The sequence below is a fragment of the Macaca nemestrina genome, chromosome 8 (genome assembly GCF_043159975.1).
Source record: "Macaca nemestrina isolate mMacNem1 chromosome 8, mMacNem.hap1, whole genome shotgun sequence".
In the NCBI taxonomy this organism is placed as follows: Eukaryota; Metazoa; Chordata; class Mammalia; order Primates; family Cercopithecidae; genus Macaca; species Macaca nemestrina.
This window is the reverse complement of record NC_092132.1, coordinates 125,281,863-125,302,317: the sequence shown is the minus strand read 5'-3', so window position 1 is coordinate 125,302,317 and position 20,455 is coordinate 125,281,863. Positions and strand designations below refer to the sequence as shown.

The 20,455-nt window shown below is 41.5% G+C and overlaps 1 protein-coding gene across 6 annotated transcripts in view; it reads right to left on the bottom strand.

The window, feature by feature from the left end:
• The window catches only part of LOC105482142 (kinesin family member 13B), a 195,156-nt gene that overhangs the window by 85,380 nt on the left and 89,321 nt on the right, over nt 1-20,455 (bottom strand). For all 6 annotated transcript variants that reach the window (XM_071068441.1, XM_071068440.1, XM_071068443.1 and 3 more), the window contains exons 11-14: nt 13,792-14,004; nt 12,148-12,258; nt 7,199-7,333; nt 2,160-2,290 (exon numbers count right to left, since the gene is read on the bottom strand). In XM_071068441.1, the coding sequence (XP_070924542.1) occupies nt 2,160-2,290; nt 7,199-7,333; nt 12,148-12,258; nt 13,792-14,004 (590 nt within the window). The remainder of the gene's footprint in view (nt 1-2,159; nt 2,291-7,198; nt 7,334-12,147; nt 12,259-13,791; nt 14,005-20,455) is intronic.

The window sequence follows — 20,455 nt, the reverse complement described above, 5'->3', positions numbered from 1 at the left end:
GCAAGGCTATGGGAGATTCTTTTCAAACAGCATGTGCTCACTTCACATCTGTCATGGAGGCCTGTGATCAGGGACCTTTGACCTCACCTAATTGTTTTGGAACATCGTGAACTGCACCCATGTAAGATGGCAAATTTAATAAAAGCAGTGTGGGTTTTGACTCTCTCCCTCTCCTCGGGTCTCTTTATTCCGAGACACAGCCATATTGAAATTAGGCTAATTAATAACTACAATAACCTCTACCTGTTTAAGTGAAAGAAAGAGTCACACACCTCTCAAAATGTGGAAATAATTAAGCTTACTGAGGAATCACATCAAAAAACAAGACAGGACGAAAGTTAGGCCTCTTGTACCAACAGCTGGCCAAGCTGTGAGTGCACATGAAAAGCTCTTGAAGGAAATTAAAGGTGCTTCTCCAGTGACTACATGAATGATAAGGCAGAACAGTTTTCCTGCTGATATGGAGAAAGTTCAGTGGTCTGGAGAGAAGATCAGCCCAGCCACAATATTCCCTCAACTAAACCCTAATCCAGAGCACGGTCCTAACTCTCTTTAATTCTATGAACTGAGAAAAGTGAGGAAGCAACCGAAGAAAAGTTGGAAGCTAGCAGAAGTTGGTTCGTGAGGTTTAAGGAAAGAAGTCACCTCCATAACATAAGAGTACAAGATGAAGCAGCAAGTGCTAATGTAGAAGCTGCAGCAAGATTGCTGATGAGATTTTCGATGTAGATTAAACAGACTTCTATTGGAAGAAGATGCCATCTAGAACTTTCTTAGCTAGAGAAGAGAAGTCAACGCCTGGCTTCAAAGCTTCAATGGCAGGCTGACTCTCTTAGGGGCTAATGTAGCTGGTGACTTTAAGTTGATGCCAATGCTTATTGACCATTCTGAAAATCCTAGGGCCCTTAAGAATTATGCTAAAACAGCTCTGCCTGTGCTCTGTAAATGGAACAAAACCCAGATGACAGTATGTCTGTTTACACCACAGTGTGCTGAATATTTTAAGCCCACTGTTGAGACCTAATGCTCAGAAGATTCCTTTCAAAATATTACCGCTCATTGATAAGGCACAGAGAAGAGTATTCTTCGAGTGGCACAGTGACCATGTTTTCGTCTGTGCTTAAACGAAATGATGACGTGGCCTGCTCTGTCTTATTGCGTCCGGTCTTGGAGAACCCTTGCCTGAGGCTGGGGTTTTGTGTGATTATTTATGGCCTCACTAGAGAAGAGCACAGCACAGCTGTGAGGGCCACACCAGCTTCTGCTCCTGTTTTCTCACTTGATCCTTCCCCAGAGCTTGATAGTGTCTCAATACTTGAAGACTTTATGGATAAAATCAGTGATATTAGTGATTTTATGATACCATAAAATGAAACAAATCAGCATTTGAAAGGTCAACATAATTCGTTAATCACTGTCTGTAACAGTTACAGACTGTTATACTTCCAACTCCCTAACAGGGGATAACAGCTCTATAGCAGATGGAAACAAAGTGACAAACGTGTCATTCATAAAATGTGGAGCCCCTTCACTCCTCGATGGTGTATTAAGTTCCTGTGTACTAGTCTCATATTCTGCGCCAGGAATGGAGAATCAAAAAAAGGCCCTTGTCCTCAAGCAGCTCACGGTCTAATGGGGTAATAAGGGTTCAGAGCCCATAGGCAGACACTAAGAAGCACTGCCACAACAGGGGGATGGTCCAATACCTCCTAAGGGCACTGCATTCAGACCAAACAGGGACCTCCCCTCAGGAGATCATGGCAGCCCTTAACCCTGCAGACCGAACAGGAGTTAGCAGGCCAAAGGACTGGCAGGTGCAGAGGAGGAGGAGATAAACCAGGGGGCTATAAGGGATTTTCTATCACAAACAGAGGAAAGCCTTCTAGGGCTATGGTGAGTGAACCAGGAGGCAACTCAGGGTGTTAGCGGGGGCTCTGATGAAGACTTGATGAGGGCCTAAATACGTAAGGCCATGGCAGTGGGCATACAGAGGAAGGAACGGGTGTGACAGGCATTAAAGCTAAATGTAAGGGGCCCACCCAACCAACTGGATAGCTTAATGTGGTCAACTTAAAAGCAACAAAGGCCATTGTCGCCAGTAGAGTACTTTCTTCCTCTGAAAAACTCTCATGATATGAACACTAATTCAAGTACGTTACCTGGTGTTCTTCTGAGGAGTCAGCATGACCTGGCCTTCTGACGTGATGTCTATAATGCAGTGTTCAGGAAGAATTCCCATGCCACACAGTTGGATATCTTGGGAATCTGCTGACCCTATCAATGTATGTTCCTAAGAAAAAAATCAAATTCACTGATTAATACTGTATTCTTACATGTACACAATTGAAATCATTTACACTGAGCCCTCTTATATTGTCCTATTACCTTTGCTAAAATATTTTTTTATTTTTATTTTACTTTTGAGACAGAGTCTTGCTCTATTCCCCAGGCTGGAGTGCAGCAGTGCAATCTCAGGTCACCATAACCTCCGCCTCCCAGGTTCAAGCGATTCTCCTGCCTCAGCCTCCCAAGTAGCTGGTATTACAGGCATGCACCACCATGTCCAGCTAATTTTCTTTGTATTTTTAGTAGGGACAGGGTTTCACCATGTTGGCCAGGCTGGTCTCAAACTCCTGACCTCAAGTGATCCAACCACCTCAGCCTCCCGAAGTGCTGGGATTACAGGCGTGAGTCACCATGCCTGGCCTAAAAGATTTTTAAAAAGCAAACGGAGGCAGGCGTGGTTGAAACAAAAACAGGAAGGGAGCTAGATTTGGCCTGTGAAAAGTAGTTGGCTGACCCTGACCTAGACTAACTCACCCACTCCCACGGCTTTAAATGCCATCTACAAATAAACTACATCTCTATCACCATCCTAGAGCTACATACTTTAGTTTCATTTTTTTCCCCACCTCCACAACCACTATTGCAGTCTTAGTCACTTTTTTTTTTTTTTCTTCGAGACAGGGTCTTGTTCTGTCACCCAGGCTGGAGTGCAGAGACACCATCCGTGCTCACTAAGCTTCACCCTCTTGGGCTCAAGCAATCTTCCTGTCTCAGTCTCTGAGTAGCTGAGATCACAGGCAGGCTCCACCCTGACCACTAATTTTTTTTTATTTTTTGTAGAGACAGGGTCTCACTATGTTGCTCAGGTTGATCTCAAACTCCTGAGCTCAAGCAGTCCTTCCACCTCGGCTGCCCAAAGCACTGGGATTACATGTGTGAGCCACCATGCCCAGCCTCAGCCACTATTATTTTCTGCCTACTCAGCCTACTTGACACAACTTGGATGTCTGAAGATGTATCAAAGGGAACAAAGGCCAAAGCTAAACTCTTGTTCCCATCTCCCCCAACCCAACAGAAGTCTATTTCCTTCTCCAATAATAATGGATGGCACTACCACTACCAGTCAGTCAAATGAAAAGCTTAGATATGATTCTTGAGTCCTCTTTCTCTTACAAGCCCATACCCACCCCACGTCAATCAGGGAGAATCTTACAGATTTTTCCTCCAAGGTCTATCAAGAATCAGCTTGTTTTCCCCACCTCCACAACCACATCCTAGATTCGCCCTCCAGGATCTCCTGCCTGTGGATGCAGGAGCTTCCTACTGTGTCTCCATTGCATGCCACTCCCTTCCACTCCTGCCACAACAGCTGGTCACATCATCCCCTATTTAAAACCTTCTAAGAGTGGGCATGGTAGCTTACACCTGTAATCCCAGCAATTTGGGAAGCCAAGGCAGGAGAATCGCTTGAACCCAGGAGATCAAGACCAGCCTGGGCAACACAGTGAGACCCTGTCTCTACTAAAAAAAAAAAAAAATTGTGGCTAGGCGCAGTGGCTCATATCTGTGATCCCAGCACTTTGGGAGGCCGGGGTAGGTGCATCACTTGAGGTCAGGAGTTCAAAACCAGCCTGGCCAACATGGTGAAACCTCGTTTCTACTAAGAATACAAAAAAATTAGCCAGGCGTGGTGGCGCGTGCCTATAACTGCAGCTACTCGGGAAGCTGAGGCAGGAGAGTGGCTTGAACCTGGGAGGTGGAGGTTGCAGTGAGCTGAGATCGCGCCACTACACTTCAGCCTGGGCGACAGAGCAAGACTCCATCTCAAAAAAAAATAAAAATAAAAATAAAAATGAGGCAGGAAGATCACTTGAGCCCAGGAGATTGAGGCTACAATAAGCCATAATCGCACCACTGCACTCACCTGGGTGACAGAGCGAGACTCTGCCTCAAAAAAAAAAAAAAAAGAAAAAAAAAAAGTAAGAATAAAACCTTCTAGTGGCTTCTCTTTGAATTTCCAATAAAGCCCAAATTTTTACCCAGGCTTACGAAGCATTCAACAACCTGTCCTTGCCTGTCTCTGACCCTCACTCTCACCATCTTCCCCTCACAGAGCATGTGCCAGCCACATCGGCTCCCATCTGTTCTTTGAGCACACTGAGCCTATTTCCATCCTATTGCCTTTTACTAGCTGTTTCCTCTGTCTGAAATGTTCTTCCCCGATCCTGATATGGGTCATTTCTTATCATTTCTATCTCAGTTTTTAAAGTCACATCCTCAGAGAGGTGTTTCCTGAGCTCCCAACTGGAAAAAGCCACTGTCATCCTGCCCTATTTTAACTCTTTCCATGACACTGACTGACTGTGGGTTTACTGTCCATCTTGTACTCCAAGCACTTAACAAAGGCTTGGCATATGTAGGCATTAAAAAAATATAAAAATAAATGCACAATCATTTCCCTTTGTGTGCCCAGGTAATCAAAGTAAGATGAAGTTACTCAGGGATAGCATCTCAGTCTCTTTATTGATAGATGGGTATCATGATTCTAAAGTATTCTATTATAAAGTATTCCAGGATAAATAAAGGGGGTGTTATATTGTAGAAGAGTAAGAGAACTGTACAATTGGAACTAGAAAGAACTTTAGAGATGTTTTAATCCAATGCCTTCACTTACACATGGAGTGACGGAAGTCATCTGCCCAGCATCTAAATTGACTTTTGAATTTGAAGGCATAGTAATAAAAAATGCTCAGCCTCCAAATTCCACCATCCCACATTATGGTATCACTTTACTGAAGCAAAAACGGTTCTTTTACTTAAGCAAAAACAGTTGGTATCACTTTACTGAAGCAAAAAGTATTCTTTTACTGAAGCAAAAACTGTTCATCCTTTTGAATGTGCTTTGTTTTGAAGATATGCTTGTTGTGGGGTCAGCTTGGGCAGTCAAGAAATCAACACTGCCTCAGACTCGGCCCAACAGGGCTGGCCACACAGTCTGAAACAGAACCCAAACACCTCCATACAAGATGACCAGAAACATTTGACGACTCTCCAAACATCTTTAAACAGCTTCTTTAGTTTTTAGTCAAGGAGCAGATATGAATCAGAGATTTTTCTTGATGTGTGTGTTTGTGTGTTCCGATTTGAACTACATTACAATGGAAAGAAAAAGAATTTCTAGTTCTGAAAAAAGGACAGAATATTTAGGTCCTATTCTAACATCGCATCTCTTCCCACATAGTCAGCTCGTTAGCTTTACTTTCCTGGTCACCGTCATGTGACTATCCCCAGCTGACATCCTAACTCAGAATGCTACCAGCACTGTTCAGAAGCAAAGTAGGTAATGGATAATACTTTTTTTTTTTTTGAGACGGAGTCTTGCTCTGTTGCCCAGGCTGGAGTGCGGTGGCATGATCTCAGCTCACTGCAACCTCCACCTCTGGGGTTCAAGAGATTCGCCTGCCTCAGCCTCCCAAGTAGCTGGGACTACAGGCACATACCACCACCCCTGGCTAATTTTTATATTTTTAGTAGAGACAGAGTTTCATCATGTTGGCCAGGCTGGTCTTGAACTCCTGACCTCAAGTGATCTGCCCACCTCAGCCTCCCAAAGTGCTGGGATTACAGGTGTGAGCCACCACACCCGGCCAATAATACATCATTTTTTAATAGGCAAGGAAAATATGTGTATAAGAAACCATAGGAGTATCAAACAAAAAAGTGGAACGTGGAATCTTTTCTTTTGTGTAGTACTTCTGTTTACAAAGTGCTTCTGTATCTCCAACCCTCACAGGAACCTGGTAAAGTAGTCAGAGACACTTCCCTCCATTTACAAAGGAATTAATCTAGAGGGGCAAAGGGCTTGGCCATAGACTAGAGAGACAGGTCACTCCCTCCTACCCCAGCTTTGGGGCCACTGAACCACAACACCTGAGACAAGCACACATGAAGGTATGCATCAAAGACACAGCCAAACTCACAGCACAACAACACACCGTATAAGACATTTATTAACAACAGGCCTTCTCAAAATGACACAGAGTCACTGCCCCCGGATCTTTCCAAGCTTTTCTGAAATGAAATCATGCAGTTCTCTTAGAGCTGTTTTCCAGGTAGTCAGCTTGTTAGCTTTACTTTCCTGGTCACATTAATTAAACCCACACATGTGAGGGGAAAAAAACTATTATCAACCCTGTGTTAGAGTCGTGCAGTCCATCATATATAATAAGTAATTTGTGCTCTGGGCTTGACACAGCCCATTCTGGACACTCCTCGAATCCATGTGGCATCTCAGGGTTCAGGCTTATTCTGAAGTTGTCTCTTATCTTACTAATATATCCCATGATTTATAGATTTCAGTGGATACATCTTTTCTGTTCCATGCTCTGACTCACTCAGTCTCTAAGTAACCTATATTCTCTCTCTTTTTTTTAACAGATTGATAACCCAAATTTTTAATTTTTCCTAAGAGTTATTGGAAACATAAATTTCATACCAACCTGTCCTAAGAACTTTATTTATACATTTTTTTCTTGTGAGCTAACACACTGCTCCCAGAAAAATGCGCTTCACGTAAACCATAAAAGCTTTAGTATACTTACAAAATGAATCATTTAGTCTTCAAAGTCATCCATTTTTAAAGTTATCTACTTAATTCCTTGATATAAATCACATTAAATAATGGTAGGAAGGCTATTTAACTTATTGGAAATAATATCAGAGTATCATTTTTTTCTATTGTCAGGTTGAATGGCATCAAGGACTAAAAAAGAAAACTGAGCCCAGAAACCCAAGATGGTCCGTAACTTCTTGCTGTTTTTTGAGTAAGCATGGTTCCCCAAGTTTACTAAAGTACTGTGAAATATTAACCTATTTTGTGACAAGAATCTAGTAGCAAAGCACATTACTTCACCTTTAAGTAGTAGACCAGAAGCTCATTCAGAGCTGGGTCAGCATTCAGATTCACCAGGAAGCATTTATCATCCCCAACTTTGATTCCCGAAGACTGAAGAGATATTCCAAGACTCTCAAGCTGTTTCTGTCGTTCCTGTAAATGTATCAGAGAAGTATTAATTCCACAGCCATTGAGGCAGTGAGATATCCAAGCGCTTACATTACAATGTTACAATTATTCAATAGTGTTGTAATTCAGATACATTCTCTTAGGCTATGGTATTATAGATTTATTGCATTTTTCTCTTCTTTCCAAACTATATAATTTTTGCGTTAATTCTAATTTTATTTTGAAAAATAAAGTCCATTACATATAGTAACTAATTGTACTAGTGAATTCTCAGTTTTCATTCTTGAAAATATCTAAAATCTTGAATTCATCTCATTTAACTCTGAATATATGAGCAAAGGTGTGTGCACTTTCCTCAACTGTGATCCTTCTTAAAAGCAAAGGAGGATCAATACACTCTTCGGCTTGACATCTTCAGCGACCTCCCAATCAGGATAAAGGCCAAACTCCCTCAGTAAAGTTCACAAGGCCCTTCAATCTGGCCTGCTTCCCCTCTGGCTTCTAACCTCTGTCAAACCCGGCATGAAACTGCATGAAACAAGTTCCAGGTCCTTGAAAATGCTAAGAATGTTCTCTGAGCTGGGCGTGGTGGCTCACGCCTATAATCCCAGCACTGTGGGAGGCCAAGGCAGGCAGATCACTTGAGGTCAGGAGTTCAAGACCAGCCTGGCCAACATGGTGAAACCCTATCTCTACTAAAAATATAAAAATTAGCCAGGCATGGTGGCAGGCGCCTGTAATCCCAGCTACTCATGAGGGTGAGGCAGGAGAATCACGTGAACCCGGGAGGTGGAGGTTGTGGTGAGCTGAGATCATGCCACTGCACTCCAGCCTGGGCGACAGAGAGACTCCATCTCAAAAAAACAAAACAAACAAACAAACAAAAAACAAACCAAAAAAAGTTATCTTTGTTCTCGTTAGCTGAAAAGATTTTATACCTCTTTCTTCTATCTGGAGCAGACATGCTCCACTTCGTAACTGTTTATCAGGCCATTTCTCTCACACGGGACTGTGTGCTGTGTGGGCACGGATCCTACCTTATATACTGTTGTGTTCCCAGCACTTAGCAGTGAAGGACACATGGTGAGCACTCAAAACATCAGTGTGGTGAATTTATCCAAAAACAAACAAACTTGCATATGCACTCAAGCACTATCTTCATAATACGGGCCTTTCCTTTTTTGTGCCTGCCTCTGAACCCATACAACATATGAACATCTGTACATCATAAGGGTATAGGCATGGATCTCACAACCAGATGCTCTGTGGTTAGGGTACAGTCGGAGCTGGAGAGGGTATCTTCGACTATGGGTAAACAGCAAGTAGCAATGAGTCAATCACCTAAGACCTCTGATTCTGGGGAAAGGCAAGACAGACTAAGTCACTTAACTACAGCCACACAGTAAGTTTGCAGCATAATTAAAATAAAGCTTCACAATTTTGCTATTTCTAGGCATGCCACTGTAATTTATACAATCACTGCAACTCAGCCAATATATCCTACCTAGAAGTATACTACCACAAAACTGAAATGTGTATTTTGGTCCTGGGTCTTCAAATCAAATCAAGTCTTTAAATCAAGTTCTAACAAAAAGGACTACAGGCTTCTTTCAGAAGTTTTGAGTCATTTAACACTAACCATCAGCGTTTTCTGCGCTCATTTCCAAGAATTTCTCCTTGATAAAGAGTCATGTCCATAAGATGAAGAAAGTAGCTATACCTTTCTCTAAGTTATCCTAGTTATTACTGTTTTACGCTACTTCCCTGTGCATGTTTCTGTCATTTGAGATTTTATACTGGTAAAAACGCTACAAAACTTTTGTCTAATCCAAAAGAGACATAATGGTGGAAAACTGTCAATTCGTTTTTGTGTTTCCCACCAAAAACTAAAGTTTTAAAATCATCTTAAAAAATTACGAATGTTTGTAACACCTAGGAATCAGCTCATAACAAAGTACTATATGATAAAATACAGTTTACTGATCTCATCAAATATTGCTTCTGATATCAGGGGTTGGTTAACTTTTCCTATAAAATGTCAGATAGTCAATATTTAGTCTTTGTGGGCCATGGGCTCTCTGTCTTATTCATTTCTGCTGCCGAAAACATACATAATACGAAAACAAATGAGCACAGCTGTACTCCAAGAAAATTTACACAAGCAAGTGGCGGACCCGGTTTAATTCACATGCATTGTCTGTCAACCCCTGACCTATCTCAAGGTTTGGAGTTCACTTAAGTGTATATCTTCTAATGGGAATATAAAAGATAAAAATAAGGGACAATGTGGTATAGCAGATATGGCACTGTAATTAGAAAATACTCATCATGAGTTCTTTTTATGCAAAAATATTATTAAGCGTACAACACTAAAAGATAGTCTTTTTTCTTAAGAACCTTACAAACTCAATAGCAACTAAAACTACCCATAACAATTAAACAATGGTAAAGTATTGGATGATGTAGGGTCAAAGGGTGCAGAAGCTGCAGGGAATTCCGTGGCAGGGCCATCTGAGGGCTAGCACCCTATCGGAAGGTGTCACAGAGTCCGGAGGACCCATGGAGAGCCCAGCTAACTTGCAATTGCCCCCAAAATGATGTGAGAAGTCCTTCAAAAAAGAAAGTCATTGAATTCAGTCTGCCCGGAAATTGCCAAATTTATCTGACCATGGACCACGTCAACTGACATGTCTCAAGTCATCTTCCAGAAGATATACTAACACTTTGTGGCTCTACTGTCAGCAATAGATTTTGGAAGATGTCAGTTTGGATTAGGAAGAGGTAAGTGACCAACAGACCAGGTATTTTCAATGACAGAAGAAAAACGTTCAGCAGCACTACAGCCTGGGAGCTCTAGAAGGTAAGGCATTGAAGCTGCTGCTGAATAAAATCAGGCAGTGCCCCCAAAAGGGACCCCTGGGAGAGGAAAAGTAAAGGTGCGAACACTAAGATCCCCGATGCAGACTCACTTAGACTTGCCCTGTTTTCTATCAGCACAACGACTCATCACAACAAATGTTTACTGTTGGAGCAACTGAGAATGGCTCAAAGTGGCTTCCAAATTGGACAATTATTAGAATGACTTATAATTCATAAAAACCACAGGGAGATATGTAATGAGAAATAGTTTATATACTGATCTCTTCTCTATAATTTGAGGGATATGCTTTAAGATAAGCCAATGCAGGGACACAAAAACAACACTGGCCATATGTTGATCTTTAATGAAACCAGGTGATGGGTACCTGTAGATTTAGTATACTTTTTTCTAATTTTTATCTACTTTGAAAATGTCTGCAATAAAAATGTTTTTAAAATCTATTTTAATCCCGGTCTGTGCTAATATAACATCCACTTTATGCTAAGTAACAACAGTACCATCCTACAATATCTGATACACAGATTGATTCTGGACAGCACATTTCAAGATGGAATCTACTGAGTGAAAACAGATGGAACAAGTCCTATATATTCTCTAATACAAGTTAAAACAGTTAAAAACAACAGGGAATTTTAACTTAGAAAAGGAAGAGGAAGAAGCAGAGAGATGACTTTATATACACGAACAACTTGGGTAGCAACAGTCCCTATCTTGTAAGACTACTGAGAGGATTACATCAAGTACTGTAGTTAAAAGTGCTTAGCATAGGGCTCAATATGTAAGTGGATCCAATAAATGCTGGCTGTTACTGTCATCACCAGTTCCTGTGTTTGGGTGGGACCTCTCTTAGCTACTAAAGAACAAACTAGGGCCAGTAAGTAGAAGTGAAAGAATAAAAGACTGATTCAGTCGCTACTATTAGAGTTGTCTGATCACAAAAAGCCTGTCAGATGTGGTCCTGAGCTCCACATTACTATATATATTTCTAAAACAGAAGTTGGATAATCATGAAACAGGAAAGCCACAGTGTAAATCTATTATTAGGTGGACAGACTTTTTCTCCCAATGCTAAACTTAAATAGATCTTCCTAGACGAATACTAATGTTCCCGCCCTAAGGTTTCTGTTGTGTTTTTTTTGTTTTTTGTTATTGAGACAGAGTCTTGCTCTGTCACCCAGGCTGGAGTACAGGGGCATGATCTCAGCTCACTGCAACCTCCGCCCCTCGGGTTCAAGCGATTCTTGTGCCTCAGCCTCCCAAGTAGCCGGGACTACAGGTGTGTGCCACCACGCCCAGCTAATTTTTGTGTTTTTAGTAGAAACAGCGTTTCGACATGTTAGCCAGGCTGGGCTCGAACTCCGGACCTGAGGTGATCCACTTGTCTCAGCCTTCCAAAGTGCTGGGATTACAGGTGTGAGCCACCACACTGGCCACCACCCTAAGATTTCATAACTATTACTGTTACTAGAAAATGGTGAGAGACAGTCACCTCAGATTTAGGAATTTCATATTACTTTCACTGGGTTTTCACATGGAACCAAGAAGTTCATGGCCTAATACCTAAAAAAAAAATTAATGATACTTTTTTTTTTTCTTGGCCACATGCACTGGATTAATTTTGTAATTTCAGGAAGTTCCTTAGGTCTCTAAAGCACTTAATAGAATGGAGTGTTAAGAGCCAGGGGCTACAAAGGAGTTATTTCATTAAATTTTTTTAAAAAAAATTACTGATACTAAAAAATTATTTCTTACATAAATGATTAAATGCAATTATATCCTGTTTATCCTTCGAATTAATTTTGCAAAGTATAGATTCTCTTAGATCTAGATTCCTAATGATAGTGTTAGATTTGCCATCAACCAAGCTGAAGATCAAAAAGGAACTAGGAAGACCATGTGTTCCACTGTGCAAACTGCCATGAGGTTTCACACGCTTCATCAGTCAGGAAACACGAACCTGTGCAATCTCCTCCGTTTTCCTTAATTTCTCCTCCCAGGTCACAGTCATTTCCTGGATTAGCTTCTCAGATTCTTCCAGCCGGTCCTTTAGCTCTGGAGATTTCATTGCCTACAAGCAAAATGTTTACTTCATGAAATGTCTAGATGATGCCCTGGAAAAAGAAGCGGCCAACTCTAAAAGGACAAAAGTAACAATCTGCCTCCTCTTGGCTGAATGTCATGCTGAGGTCCAACATCTACTTGAAATGTAACGACAGACCTCCAGTACCTCGATTGTTCTGAGGACCACAAACTCATCGAGTTATCCAAAATATGCCCAAAAGGAAGGCTTTTTTCCTTTTCTGCCACTCTACTGTGAAGATAATAATTACATTTAAGGATGCAAAAATGTAAAGCTTCTAAGGGTTTATTTTTAAAATCCCAATAGGTTATACATCTAGACTCAGACACATGATTCATTCTAGCCCTTGCTGATGACTTCAGGAATTAATCCACGTATATACAGACTTAACGTGTACATGTTGCAGATTGGATGGTGTTATTAATACCAAGGAGACAAGAGTCTTCATGGACTGTAAAATTATTCCTATAAAAACAGGATAAAATTCAACAGGTAAAAATATGATCAAGATAATCATCTTGACCATGTCTCTTACTGATTTATTCCCAGAAAACAGGTATGAGAAAGAAAGCAAACTCCAGAAAGAATCCCATAGTGCTGAGAAACTGTGGGAAGAGAAATGCTAATGAAAGCAAGAATCCTGGCCGGGCACACTGGCTCACTCCTGTAATCCCAGCACTTTGGGAGACCGAGGTGGGAGGATCACCTGAGGTCAGGAGTTCAAGACCAGCCTGACCAACATGGAGAAACCCCATCTCTACTAAAACCACAAAATTAGCTGGGCGTGGTGGCATGCACCTGTGATCCCAGCTACTCAGGAGGCTGAGGCAGGGGAATCACTTGAACCCAGGAGGCAGAGGTTGCAGTGAGCTGAGATCATACCATTGCACTCCAGCATGGGCAATAAGAGTGAAACTCCATCTCGAAAAAAAAAAAGTAGGAATCTTGAATCTGACACTTCATTCCACTTTCCCAAGAGGATGAGCACTTGGGATTGCAGGTCAGAGTTGGCAGGTTTTCAAATTTATTAATGTAACATTATCCATTACAGAATATACAGAAGATAGTTATAACAGAATACTACTAAATATATGGGTACTTCTACTATAAAATATTTTCTACAAACATAATTAATCCACAACATGGAAAAGCTAGATTATGAAAGTGTAGAAGACTCAAGATTTTCATTCTGACTTCTACCAGGTAACAAATGAGATTCAACAAAAATCTTGCTCTCCATCATTTTCTGCACAAAAATTAAAATTATATACACAAGGTCTCCAGCATCTCTCTTCCTCTTCTATTCTATTCTACCTCTCTTTTGTCTGCTGCCTGAATAGAAATGCAAACATTTTCTCAATTGTCTTTATTTGTTCCTGTTCAATCTTTTTCATATCTGTAAAACCTCTTTGGATTCACAAAGTAGAGTACTCATCCCTCACAGCCCAGGGGAAGAAAATTCAAGCTCCAGGCTGACTCCTCTTTCTGGACTCACAGGGCACACGCGGTTGTGCCTCCTACCTCTGCTTTGGTCAGCTGCTCCCGGAGTTTCTCAACTTCTTCCCGGAGATCCCGGATAATTCGGGCATTAGGGTCCTCGTTCACCACAGCGTGGTTAACAATGTGCTTGGCTCGATCTGCATACCGCAGAGTTGAGAGGGTTTCATCATAGTTATCAGCTGCAGGACTCACAGTAGCCACCATGGCAGTCTTGCTGTTACCCCCAAGGCTGTCCTACAGGAGAAAAAAGAAAGTTGAGTAGCATATTAAAGTTGAAACAAGACATCATATGAGAAACCTGAAATCAGAAATGGTGAACAAATTTCCCCGGGTCCAACACGTTCAGTGACAGAGCCAGGGCTAAAATGCAGGTGTACAGACTTGGGTCCTGTGCTGTGTCTTCTCTGCCAAGCCATTGTACTAAAAAGAGGGAGTTTTAGCCTTTGATAAAGGACAGGGAAATGTCATGAAACCTACCTTTATCTCAGGTTAACAAAAATTAATTCTAAGCTATCTGCCCTATTTTATAAGCAAGATGAGACCACAAGAACACAGACTACTCGGAATAAAAAAGGACTCCTTAAATGCCTCCCACATCTTCCTTAGAGGAACAAGCATGATACTTATTTGGCAAGCTCCTCCACAACCCCCTGCACTGGGAGTCTCTGTGAAGCCTAATAACGGCTCAGAAAGTTGCTGTTACAAGCTATCAAGCACCTTGTAAAGTTTTTACAACATAAGGTACAATTACAATCTTACAAAAAATATGTTAAAGCAATTTCATTTTCTTCCCTCTGATAGCACTTCAAAAGCTACTAACGTTACAAGTTCTACAGAAACACTTCCACCATTCGGACAATGGTCCTGAGAAGAGATACTGTCTTCACGATACTCAAACTGCTAAGTGCAGTGAAACAGCTTGAGGACTGACTGGCTTCCAACAGCATGAAAAAATGACCCTTGCTTGAGAACATTAAAAATAGAGAGATATAGCTCAGGCACAAAACTAGACTTGGGGCATCAAGCCCACCACGCCGTACTGCACCACAGACAAGGCTGCCCGTGCAGGTGACCTCCTGGTACCCACACCTTGAGTGTGGCCAGGACTTATTCATCGGTCTCCAAGGAATGAAAGTGATGGCATGTCACTTTTAAGGGTAGATTCAAAGAAGATGGTGGCTTCTGTTTTGGGTGTTTTCTTTCACTCGAGGGGAAACGGGCTGCCGTGAAGTGAGGTGGCCCTATGAAGGCAGGCCCACAGGAATGCGTTTGGAAGCAGATCTTCTGGACCCTGCTGACAACCATGTAAGTGAGCAGACACCTCCCCACACTGGTCATGCCTTGAGATGATGATGGCACCCCCATCCCCAACACTTTAATTACATCCACGTGAAACAACCCGGCTAGAGCCAGGTTGTTAAGCTGCACGCCCCCGGAGTCTTGACCTATGGAAACCCTGAGACAACAAATGACTTGTTTCCAGCTGTTCCATTTTGGGGGTAATGTGTTACAAGCAATAGGTAACTACTCATACACTAGGACAGCAACCCAGGCTGAGACAAAGTATCAAAGCAAACAAACAAAAAGATTGAATATACTCTTTTTGGTAACAGAATGTCACTGAATGACAGACTCTCAAGATTAGAGGGAACACTGCAACGGGCCAGTAATGGGGAATTCACTAGAGCATAAGAAAGCTAACTCTCCTTTGGGGCAGCATTAACCTATGGAAAACTGCTTTTGAAGACTTTGCCAATCTTATTACAACTAAAATGTGTTGGAACAATCTGTGATTTCCCCAGTCTTTGGGCACGCACTTTATTTTACTTAGGTCTCCACCTTTTGTGAATTCAATTTATCACAGAGCCTGGTTTTATCGGTGAGAAACAGGTCCGTTTGGACAATGGAGGTTAAATCTTGCACTCTGCCTAAAAATCTAGAACTGGTAAGTTGAACAATATCCTAGCCCAGTTAGATTCTGCCTTCAAGTCCAACATGATTTCCACTGCCCACAATACACATTTGGTAACACAGAGAAAATTCAGGTCTGAAGATTGAATAAGGTGACCTGATATCTTTCCAAATTATCTTGCCCTAGTTTCAGAAACAAAATGATTCCTAAGGTGTTACTAAAAGGTCAGTATGATCACAGACAGTATGTCCCTTATTCACATACAGTGAAAGTTTGGTTTTCCACAGAAAACATAATTATATTGTTGAAGAAAATATAATTTAATGCATGACACAGAAAGAACTATAACTAATTTGGACTTTAGGAGGTAAAAGCCATGACTGTTTGCTTCGCTCTTCACTTCTAGACACTAATCTCACATAGCTGGTGCTCCAGATTTGGCAACTTCCAGAAAAAATTCACGAAGAGTCCCATGCACATGAATGAAATTCAAATGTGATATAACAAGAGCACAGGAATTCAATCTCATTGCTGTTTGGTTCACCAGCAGCATCGCGCTGTCCTCTGAGAACCACAGCACACTGTCAGCCCACGTGAACAGCAAATGCTGTCAGTTGAAAGGGGATCTGTAACAACAACTACCAAAGGAGAAAAGCATGTATATTGTGCTCCAATTTATGCTGAGAAAAGGAAACCTGGCAAACAACAAATGCTTGATATTTTAAAAGCCCTTGTTCATGGAGTAACAATACCCTTATGTTAAAAATGACCTCATGCCATCAGCAAAAAGGAAATCACAACAAAAGAACTGGCACTCATTCAAGGAAAAAGTAGAAAGTGTCTTGTTTACTCTTTAACTGTTTAATTGGGCAAATCAGACGAGGTTTGTTTCAAGAGTGGCAACTGCAAATTAGACATAGGATAGAATTTACTTTTGGAAGTCAGAATTTTTAAAAGCTGAAAGAACTCTGTGAAGACATATAATCAAATTATTTCATTTTACAGATGAGAAAGTGAGACCCAGGAAAACGACAGACTTTTCAAAGGTCACAGAGCTGGTTCAGAGCAGAGCTGAAATTATTCATTCATTCGACTCTTCCTGGAGTTCACCATCTAGGGAGGATGCTGGTAAGCAAACATTATATAACAGGAACTAAGATGATAGGGATAAATACAATATGGTCTAAAACAAACAGCAGAGAGCCAAATCTTGAAAGGTTAAGGAAGACTCTCACAGAAAGTGACACGTGAGACTCAAAAATAGAGAAGCATTACCCAGGTAAAGGGAGAGGGTCTGAGAGGAGGCAGGAGAGACTGAAGAGATGGGAGGGGAAAGCATGTTTCAAGTGAAACAAGAGTAAAGTCCTAGAGGTAAGACAACACTCATCACCTAGCTGGAATTTGTAACACCAAGAAGCACAAGATGAACAATAAAAAGTAAAGGTGGTCAGCTCATGAAGGACCTTGTAAGTCACACGCCATTAAAGAATTTGGACTCTGTGGCTGGGTGCAGTGGCTCATGCCTGTAATCTCAGCACCGTGGGAGGCCGAGATAGGAGGATCACTTGAGTCCAGAAGTTCAAGACCAGCCCGGCCAACATAGTGAGACCCTGTTTATACAAAAACGAAAAAAAATAGAATTTGGACTTTATCCTAAGTGCCTGTGGAAGTTACTGAAGAGACTGAGGGTTAAGAGTATTAATTTAAAAAGATGTTGCAACCTAACCATGGAGAAAGGACTGGACTAAGAAAGCTTGAGGGAAATGACTGTCATCCAAGCGACAGATGAAAGTGGCCTTCATTAGGGAGGTGGCAGTAGGAACAAAAAGAGGGAGATGAATTAGAAAGGTACTCATCATCTGAGCACTCATTACCAGAAATTACTTCATGTTAAGAGGCCCACATTTAGATGGTTATTCAGAGGACCAAAAATCATCTTAATATGAAACAGTTCTCTACTAACCACTTAGCGAATGCATAACCCTCGTTTAATGGTTGTTCCATCCTCCCTGGGAGAAGAGCACTCACATCCATCGCGGACCAACTCACCAAGAGGAGCCACAGCTTCTCTCATTCTCAGATGTTACACACATTAAGAGCACAACACAATTACAATGCAAATACGAGGCAGAAAAAAAAAAGACCCTGGGAAACTGAAAATGTTATAGAAGATGGGCAGTTTTACAAGTTCAATGGAAATTATTCTGGAGAATACAGGAAGTATGCCCATGTCAAAGTAGGATCTGGATGAGTCAGACTAAGAATTTAAGAAGGAAAAAGCAACAGGGACCTGAAACCCACTTTAAAGGAAAAGAATCTGCATTTCCACCAATTTGGAGAGGGCTCTGGGAAAACTGCTTAAGCTCTGGAACATGTTTTGCAAAAAATACCCCTATTTACGATCTTCTGTGAAGGCTAAATGATGTTAAAAAAAAAAATCATATACATTTCTTTTTTTTTTTTTTGAGATGGAGTCTCACTCTGTTGCCTAGGCTGGAGTGCAGTGGCATGGTCTTCGCTCACTGCTACCTCTACCTCCTGGGTTCAAGTGATTCTCCTGCCTCAGCCTCCCAGGTAGCTGGGATTACAGGTGCACACCACCACTCCCAGCTCATTTCTGTATTTTTAGTAGAGATGGGGGCTTCACCATGTTGGCCAGGCTGGTCTCAAACTCCTGGCCTCAGGTGATCTGTCCACCTCAGCCTCCCAAAGTGCTGGGATTACAGGTGTGAGCCCCATGCCCAGCCAGATCACATACATTTTTAAGGAAAAAAATAATGTCAAATATTCAGCAAACACGGGACTTATTTTTAATACATGAAAGTTGTAATTATAACCTAAGTTAACTGAATAGCAGATTAAGTGACCTTTTAAAAAATGTTTATGGTTTCATTCTTCAAGCTCAAGTATTATGAACAGTTTTTTTTTCATTATTTTCTATCAAAGACTGGTAAATATCAAGTGAGTATCCTTCTAATGAAAATAACCTTTGATAAGATGAGCACAACCTTGGCAAAAATAGCTGCACAGTCAAGTCAGTGCTGATTCCAATCCCAATCCTGCCATTCACTAGTTCTGCACCCTCTGTCTCATCTGACTACTGGGAACACCACCCTTTCCGTTCTAAGAAGGAAATGAGATGATGTCCATGAAGCCCTTGGTATGGCACCAGACACTCCTGCAACGGGTGCTCCTGGCCTCCAGCCCACTGAAGCCACCCAGTGATTACCCATGCCATTTTCACTGTGTCGATTAACAAAAGATAGTTCTTGTTTTCTGGTGCTTTTTTTTTTTTTTTTTTTTTTTTGAGAGGGAGTCCCACTCTGTCACCAGGCTGGAGTGCAGTGGCACGTTATCGGCTCACTGCAACCTCCTCCTCTTGGGTTCAAGCGATTCTCCTCTCTCAGCCCCCCGAGTAGCTGGCATTACAGGCATGCACCACCACGCCCAGCCAATTTTTGTATTTTTAGTACAGGCAGGGTTTCACCATGTTGGTCAGGCTGGTCTCAAACTCCTGACCTCACCTGATCCTCCCGTCTTGGCCTCCCAAAGTGTTGGGATTACAGGCGTTAGCCTCTATGTCGGACCAACAAAAGATACTTGTTGTTTTAAATGGACTCAAGTAGCAACACTGAAACAAGGACAATGTATGATCAGGAAATGTTTCTGTGGAAAGTTTGAGGAAGCATCTTATCAAGATTTATTCTAGAGGACAGGCATGGTGACTCACAACTGTAATCCTGGCAGTTTGGGAGGCCAAGGCAGGAGGATGCTTAAGGCCAGGAGTTCAAGACCAGCCTGGGCAACATAGTGAGACCTCATCTCTACTAAAAATTTAAAAAAAAAAAAAATGCTACATATCGTGGTGCATACCTGTAGCCCCAACTACCCAAGGAGGCTGATGTGGGAGGATCACTTGAGTCCAGGAGTTCTAGACTGTAGTGAGTTATGACTGCACAACTGCACTCTAGCCTGGACAACAGAGACCCCCCCCCCCCGTCTCAAAAAAAAAAAAAAAAAAAAGACTTCTTATATATTTAAAAAAAAATTCCTGACCAGTTGCGGTGGCTCATGCCTGTAATCCCAGCACTTTGGGAGGCTGAGGTGCATGGATCACTTGAGATCAGGAGTTCAAGACCAGCCTGGTGAACATGGCAAAACCCTGTCTCTACTAAAAGTAAAAAAATTAGCCAGGTGTGGCAGTGCGCACCTGTAATCCTACTCGGGAGGCTGAAGCAGAAGAATCACTTGAACCAGGAGGTGGAGGTTGCAGTGGGATGAGACTGCACCACTAAACTCCAGCCTGGGTAACAGAGCAAGGCTCTGTCTCAAAAAAAAAAAAAAAAAAAAAAAAGTTCCTTTGGTAATGAAACAATTAAAAAAAATTTTTTAATACATATGTTTAAGGTGTAAAGCATGTTTGATATATGTAAACATACTAATATCATTGATTACTACAAACAAATGAATACATCCATCACCTTACACGGTTACCTTTTGTGAGAAGCACACCTAAAATATAGCAAAATTTTTTTTTGTATACGATACAATGTTATTAACTATAGTCCTTATACTGCCCATTAGATATCCAGACTTAGTATCCTATATAACTGCAAGTTTATTCACTAATTTTAATGGCTTTTATGAAAAAGAATAATTATATTCATCCTCCAAAGTCTTGAATTTTGCAGTTTGCTTGTTTTTCTAATTATTCTACAGAAAAAAACTACAAAACATTTCTGTTAGTCTTACAGAAGTAGAAGTGCTTATGCT